We start from the raw sequence: 8,307 nt of genomic DNA on the forward strand, positions 1-8,307 counted from the left end.
TTTCTTGGCAATTTATATGGCTACCAAAAGTAATTCTAAAATTGGAATGTTATTCACTTTTAGTAGCCATTACTATTGCCGCCAAAAATCATCTGACCGACAATTTATATGGCTACTAAAAATAATCCTAGAATTATAATATTATTCACTTTTAGTTGCCATTACTATTGCCGCTAAAATCTTAAGACCCTTTTAATTATACTCACTCTTTTAGAAATAACAACCTATCTTTTTTCGAAAATTTTAAATTATTTTTAGCAAAAATTATTATTATTGTACATAATATAAATATACTAAAATTAATTATTACAAAATAAAATATTCATTAAATTCAAAATATTTATACACAAATTTCTCTTAAAAGATAATAAAGCATATACAAATTTATTAATTTTATGCAATCTCCAAATGATACAACTTTGGTCCAAGAGATAAGTCAGCTGCAGATATGTCTTTTCCATTGACAAAAGGACCCTATATGAAAGTTGCAAGAATCATCCGTTAAATGAAAATATAGGAAGTTTCCTGCACAAGTTTTAATTTACAGACTTTAAATTATACCAAAGAGTAATTGCTAGTTAAGCATGGTGAATTAGTAGCACACAAGATGTCACATTAATGGCAAAGGGTGCTATATAAATATTATGAATCGAGTTCTCCACAATCACTCTCAAATAACCTAAATGACTTGTATGGGAGTACAAGCCTACAAAGGGCCCTTATATCAGTCAAACAACTTGTTTCTCTATGTTTGTCTAAGTAATGTGCTGGAAATGAAATTAGTGTTTATTTTGGAGAATGGGAAAGAATTGAGATTCTAGCTTGTGTCTCTACCTCTCAGGATTGATTCAAGCAACAGATTCCTAGTTCAGGAATAAGTTATGGACTACTTGCTTCCAATTCAACAATCAACTCAATTCAAATCCCAGACGTCTTATGCAAAGGGAGTAAAAATATCAGTGGTACATTTTACAGCAAATATCTACAAGAATAAAGATAAAAATAGATTTTGGCATATCTTGAATGGGTATGTGAGCTTTCATAATAACTCCATGATATATACACAAAAATGGCACAAAGATCAAATGTTGGTTCATCAAGGAGAACCATAGAAGATGGTAAATATGTAAAGAATGCAAACAATAAAAGAAAGAGAAAAGCAAAAATAAGTCGTACATTTCCATTAAGGTAATCGTTGAAAGAGCTTAGTTCACTTAGCAATGCTTGCTCTGTTCCATCATTGGGATCTTTGCTCTTGAGAAATCCAATAAATGTAGAAAAGATCTTCAACCCACTACATACAAAAATTCATGCATGTATTAGTCAATTGGAGGACATATAATATATTCATCTTAACATTTAAGAATAAAAAGCTGATAGAGGAGAAAGCAAATTTTGCTAGGCTTGTCTAATTTGCAGCAACTATGCTTCATTTCTCTCTCTAAATATTCTAAACCAAGTACATCAAGCACAAGAAAAACATAATAATAGCACAAAAATATCTAGTAATGATCGGGAAATCTAGAAGATAGATGCATACACTGTAGCTTTTTTGGGTGGAGTTACCAATGGTGGGATAGGATACTTCTCTTCCAGAATTTGTGTGATGATATCTGAATCAGAAACCCGCTTCTCTTCAAGCTTTAAGACAGGAGATTTTCCCTCAGCATTAATTTTAAGGACCCTAAACCAGTAACACAAACAATAAGAAAAGTAACAAGAACAAGAACAACAACAACAAACTAATAACTCTTGTACAAAGGAAGAACTTAAAAAAAGAAATGAACCAGAAGATCACCATTCTGACTTGTTGGTCAAATCTACCAACTTGGGGTCATAAGGAAGATGTTTCTCCTCAAGAGTCAGCAACACCCTTTGGCAAAAGGGACCTGAAAGACAATTCAAACAACTGTCACTAATTGATTATAGGAACCTCAAGTTCAAAGGTTAAAACCAAACATAAATATTTTTCTCCCTCAATTGAAGTCAAATGAATAATTACTGATTCCAGACACACAAACTGAAACGAAACACATGATAACATCATTGCCATTTTCTTCAAAGGCATCAAATTTCCACTCTAGTAAACACAGTTTTAGAACTGAACTCCTTTATTATTTCAGAATTAGGACTCGGATAATTTCATCAAAATTATACAATTCAGAACTAGGAAAAATTCTGCAGGTCTATCTGATCTGTAAAGTCCAAATGAAAGAAAATCAATTGAGACCCCTAATAATAATCATTAATACTTTATAGTAAGTCAAACAGATTTCAGTATATATGTGACAAAAAGTCAAGCTGAACTCTAATAAAGAGGCCCAAGATTGAAATAATATACTGTGCTTTTCCATAAAAGCCAATAACTAGAACAAACACAGGGGAAATGTACATTGTTGGATCTTCCTTCTCTTCAAAGTTCAATTCAAAGCTCAATTACTTTTTAAGCCAACAACATTTATAACTGATAAGGCAACGAAGAAAAGTTATTGAATGTGAATCAGCATCATATGACAGATCAAGAAAGCAAGAAAGCAAGCAAGCATTTCAAACAAGTTAAGGGTTTGCTAACCTTGCCGCTAAACTTCTTCTCAAGCTTAACATGAATCTTCCTGAAGCATGTAATTGAGATCTTTACACTCGGAATTGATATATAAATCCTTGAGGTCACTCTTAAGATCCTGGTTGGTGTTTCAAGATCAAATAATACCTGCAACAACAGAGGTTGAATGCACCCAGAGGCCGTAATTAGTACTAATTAGCAATATTTCAATGGCAGTCTCAAAATCAAGATAATGTTGGCTGTTATCTTTAATTCTGTAGAAAACATTTTAAACTCTTAAACCAAAATCCAAATATAAACAGAGTAAGCAAGCAAGAACGGTAGATCAAGCAAGTAATAACGGAGAAGACAGAGCAAATAAAAAATTAGGATCAAAATCACTTAAACACTTCAATTTCAGCTTGATCTATCAGATTCATTAGGATCAAGCAAGCAAACATAGCAAAAGTAATAACACGGAGAGGAAATCACATGCTTTTGAATATTCAAACCAAAATCGAAAAATAAACGGAGAAGACCTACCGGCGGCGATGATCTTGTGCGTCTACGTACAAGAATGGCGGCAATGCAAGCGGCGGAGGTGTGGTGTTGCGACTGGAGCAGCAACGGTGGCTGAAAGACCTTGGCAACGTAGATCTGAGACGAGCAAACGATGACAGAGATGCGGATCTAAGGCGGATCGGATGGAAACGAAATCCAAGGAATAGGATGATGGACGGCGGCTATCGGCAATGGTTACGGTGGTGGTGGTGGTGATGGTGGTCAGTGATGGCAATGGTTACACGTGTTAACCCAGGCTAGTAGCGAAATCAAAGAGAGAGCGAGAAAGTGAAGAGAAACAAAGGATGGAGAGGGAAAGTGAAATTTTCTTTTCTATCTCTTTCTGTATTTTCAATTTGATTTACGGTAGATAAAACAAAAAGAGTGAGAAGAAGAGTTTAGTGGCCATAATGGCAATAGCCACTATAAAAATTTAGAAAAATTAAAATTAAAAGTAAAAAAGGTTAATAATTTTCTGGAAATAATAATAATGACCACTATAATATATAATAGTAATGGCAAATATATAATTGCCGCAAAAAAATAACTTAAATTAAGAAATTAGTAGTCATTATGTTATTGCCACTAAAAATTTGTCGCTAAAACATAATTTTTTTGTAGTGTTACTAAATTAAAAGAGCACTTAGTGTGAAGTCACGAGTCTGAGATGTTTTTTTGGAGAGCACTTGGTGTGATTAATCTAAGCTATAGGTTAGCTCTGTGGTTACAAGCTTCATTAGAAGCTTGTGTATTCCTTGATATGATTAGGAGGAATTCTAGAGAGTTAACGAATGTAATTTCTCTAAAAATAGTAAAAAATTAACTATTGTTATCATGGAGACTGGATGTAGGTCATTTTGCACTAAATAGCTAGACTAGGATACTTGGTGGTGCAAATCATTCTTCTTTGTTTTGTCTTTATTACAATCATTATGAGACAAAAAAATAAATTGTCTCTTACATTTTTATTTTATCAGACAGATCTGTAACTTTCTTCTAAATCTGTTTTAATGATCAAAGCAAAAGAGGCCTTAGATTCAATTGATAACTTTCAATTGGTATCAAGCGACAAGGTTTCAAACGTCAAGTCTAATAACATGGAAGAAAGATCGAAATGGACAACATGGGAGCAAATGTGGTAGTTTATGCGCTTACCAAAGGGCAATCTAACAACAGACCTCTATTTTTTTATGACAAAAGCTATACTTACTAGAAGAAAAAGATGAAGATATTTGTGCAATCTGTAAATTACAACATTTGAAAGATAATTATGAATGACCTGGACATTTAAAAAAAGATTAAAAATATGATAAATGCAACATTAAAAATGAATCCTTGAAGGATAAAAATGATTTTTTTGAAGAGAAATTGAAAGAAACTAAAGATGTTACTGATTTACTCAAAGACTACATGAGGTGATTATGATTATTACTTAGCTCAATTTACTCAAAATTTTTGCAACTTAGATACATCGTTAGATTATTAAAAATCATCTTTCGAAAATTTTGGTTTAGGATATGTTGGTGGAAGTGTTGCTATTTTTGAAAAACTTGTTAAAACTGAAACATGCACTTCTAGGACCAAAAGACCTCACACCTCATTATTACCCTAAAAAATTGCAACAAGAAATTATCACAAGTGTAATGACAAGGTTTACAATGTGATTCATGAAATACAACTTCTCAATATTTTATTTTTGAAAGAAAGATTAATGATAAGGTTTATAATGTGGTTCATGATATTAATGGTCTTGGACAATAAAAAAGGATTAACATTAAATGATCTAAATTCATTTGGATATTTGAAGTTAATTGAGTTTTAATTTGTGCAGATTTGTCTGGCATTCAAGAGAAAAAAGGATAATAAATATTCAAGACATATGACTAAAAAGTTAACCTTTTTTTATCAAACACAACAAGCTAAGTATAATTTAGATTTGTGACTTTTAGAGATAATGGAAAGGGAACAGTCATTGCTATTGATAAAGTGAGTTAAAATTTCTCTATTTTCATTGATAATATATTTTTAGTTGAAAGTTTGAAGCATAATATTTTGAGCATTAGCCAATTGTGTGACATAGAATATGAGGTAACTTTTAGAAGGTATAAATGTGTCGTTGTTGATGAAAAATATGATGAAATTTTGTTTGTTGTCTGTAAGACTCCAGATTTTTTAAAAATTAAATAATTAGTTATTTATGAGTTAATATAATATATTGAGATGTAGGTTTTAAAAAAACTATTTTTAACAAAAATAATTAAATAGAATTTGTTTATTATTGAAGTTTAATTTAATTATGACTTATTCTATTAGTTTGAATTATTTATTAAAAACTATTTTGATAAAAAAAATTAAATTAATTTTTATAATTGTTAATATTATTATTATTATTATTATTATTATTATCATTATTATTGTTATTATTATTATTATATTATCATTATTATTACTATATTATCATTATTATATTATTATTTATTTTTTTTCGGAAACTAAAAGAAAGAAAAGCCACAACGTGACTTATATATACATGTACATATATTTATGAAATTAAAACAAGATTATATATATATATATATATATATATATATATATATATATATATATATATAAAGGAAAAGAAATTGAAATGTGGCATGTATATATATAACACTAATAACACCTAATGAAGCCTTGACAACCCCGAAGTTTCTTTCATTTCCAATGGTCTTAATCATTTTTAATTCTTTCATTCATCACCGAATGAAACTTGGAAAAATAAGAGAAGGAGGCCGTGAGTGAGAGCAACCAAGTAACCTCCATGGAACTGTGACTTCTAATATCAATTTCTTAAACTCCAACAAAAAATCTAATCCGGTAAAAGTGTTTATATCCTCTTTTTATACGTTGGAGTTATTTTTGTCCGATAGAAGTTGACAGTGACGTAGCTCCTCTTCCCTTTGAGTTCGGCCAATTGGATTTTTAGGAGGCACAGATAATTTCTAACATTTTTTTTCAGCAGATTAGTCAGAAAGCTTCTCCTGAATTTCCGTTGTTGTGATTTCTGCACAGAGGTAGGATTTGGCAATTTTAAAATAATTAGAATATGAATTTGATAACTGAATGTTCGTTTGATTGATTATTGATTGAATTTGACTGAGTTTATGTTAAATTATTATTGAATTATTGTTGTTTGCTTGAGATTTTGATTCAGTTATGTATAAACAGCCAGCTGAGGTGTTTTGAATATTTTGGGAGTCAATAAATTTTCAAAAATTTTAAGAATTATATTAGCTAATTTTGAATTATTAAAGAAATTATATGTTTTGAGTTTTATCGAGAAAAATATTATGTTTGAATTCAATTTATTAAGAAAAGGAGTTTGATAAAAGAGAACGGATTTAAATTGTTGTTTAAAGAGAGATTTTGATATTTGGAAAAACCTGGATAGTACGCAAGGGTTGTGGCTTAGTCCAACTTGCTCCAGGTCAAGATTTTAAAAGATTGTAGTTTTGAATTTGAGCTATGACCTGGCAAGGATCGTGGTGATGTACCGCTTGTCCAGTGTTGCGATGAACGTGGAGATCGTGGTTGTTTACCGCCCATGGGTTGTGTATGTGTTTGTGGAAATCGTGGTTATTTACCGCCCACGTGTGTGTGTTATTTTCCAATTGAAGATCTTGCAAGGTTCGTGGTGGTGTACCGCTCACAATGGTGGGGTTCGTAGTGGTGTACCGTTCGCCAGGTGGGGTTCGTGGTGGTGTACCGCCCACTGATTTTCAAGAGGACTATATCCGGGTTAGCTACCAGGTGTGTCAGGTTCTGGCAAAGTAACCGACACGTAAGCTCATGGCCAGTAGGACATGCATGTATCATACTGCATTTGTTTGCTTTGTCTGGGTATGTAACACCCTAATTACCCTGAGCCTTACCTCTAGCCGTAAAGAAAAGGATAACTAAAGGTCACGACAATTCTAAGGCTTATATAATATTATATATTTTGAAGGAAATAGTAATACTTGAAATCCGATGAAGGAATAAAGCTCAAAGTCGCATAAAGCGGAATTACGAAATGCGAAGCATCCACACACGATAACTAAACGCGTAGGCACGGACAAAACAAGACATAATACATAAAAAAACTTGTAGATAGCTCCAAGATACACAAGGTAATGATTAAATTAACAAGATATGTATATATAAGTATGATGTACCAAAAAGATGACTAGTCACAGCTTGCGGAGTTTAGGCCGGCTAGTCAAACTGAAATACAAAAGAGTTTTTGAAGTTTAAAACAGCTTATACAACTTATCTCTTAAAGTTTTTAGAAAATAAAGTCTCCAAGGCAACAAAGTTAAATATACAAAAGGTGAGAGAATACTACAACAAACGTAAAACAGAAATAAACAAGGAATAAACCATACTCCGCTCTGTCACCATGTCCGCAATTTTCCCAAGGTGAACTACGACCTGCATCTGAAAATCAACAACAATGTTTGGTATGAGAACCGAAGGTTCTCAGTATGGTAACAGTGCCCAATATATAAGATGTAAGGTTCCGAGATGCCAAAGGCAATCCTAGAACTTCACATCGAACAGATGTTCAAGCTTAACAAAATAAATAACTTAAAACATAAAGAATATACAGGGTTATCTAAACTTAGGGGATTTCTAACCAGTACTAAACACACCGCTGTATCCCATAGCCTTTGCCAACGTGACCTCCGTACAATTCCATCGCCACCGACTCCCAATCCTCCTCAACACTAGACAATCACAAATAATGCAAGCAAGTAAAACACAGGTAGTAATCATATATAATCAAGTAATTCAAGAAGCAAGTAAGCATATTATACAATTAGGCAAACTCAAGTATTCAAGGAAAACAAGCATATAAGAGATGCATATGATGAATGCCTGTCCTATTGGATAGTGATATCACTTGTCGGTCCATAAATGCCAACCCGACACATCCTTTTGGATGTAGCCTTCCTGCCATGCCCAGAGATATAGGCTCTGCACACTCATGCAGCAGGGAAATCTACCACGCCGGAGATATAGGCTCTGCACACTCATGCAGCAGGGAGTCTGCTACGTCAGAGATATAGGCTCTGCACACTCATGCAGCAAGGAAGGAAACAATAACTAGTGTTAGGCACACTCTTGCAGCAGAAAAAACTGCGACGTCGGAGATATAGGCTCCGCACACTCATGCAGTAGGAAAA

General features: G+C 32.6%; 1 protein-coding gene across 1 annotated transcript; it reads right to left on the reverse strand.

Annotated features, from left to right (window-relative positions):
• Positions 1-393: 393 nt before the first annotated feature.
• Positions 394-2,036, reverse strand: LOC107611072 (putative glutathione S-transferase DHAR2, chloroplastic). The gene is made up of 5 exons (XM_021108253.2): positions 2,003-2,036; positions 1,799-1,889; positions 1,541-1,684; positions 1,177-1,294; positions 394-474 (listed from the first exon to the last, which is right to left on the reverse strand). Exons 1-5 carry the CDS (start codon positions 2,034-2,036, stop codon positions 394-396), a joined length of 468 nt encoding a protein of 155 aa, XP_020963912.1.
• Between the last annotated feature and the right edge of the window lie 6,271 nt (positions 2,037-8,307).

This window comes from Arachis ipaensis, chromosome B8 (assembly GCF_059453495.1).
Source record: "Arachis ipaensis isolate K30076 ecotype BB chromosome B8, ASM5945349v1, whole genome shotgun sequence".
NCBI lineage: Eukaryota > Viridiplantae > Streptophyta > Magnoliopsida > Fabales > Fabaceae > Arachis > Arachis ipaensis.

Excerpts from the sequence above, each read along its gene's own strand:
- LOC107611072 (XM_021108253.2), bottom strand. The coding sequence starts at position 2,036 with ATGTGTTTCGTTTCAGTTTGTGTGTCTGGAATCA. Across the intron at positions 1,295-1,540 it reads CCACCCAAAAAAGCTACAGT|TGGGTTGAAGATCTTTTCTA; the intron begins GTATGCATCTAT and ends TTTTGTATGTAG. Across the intron at positions 475-1,176 it reads ACGATTACCTTAATGGAAAT|GGTCCTTTTGTCAATGGAAA; the intron begins GTACGACTTATT and ends ACTTTCATATAG.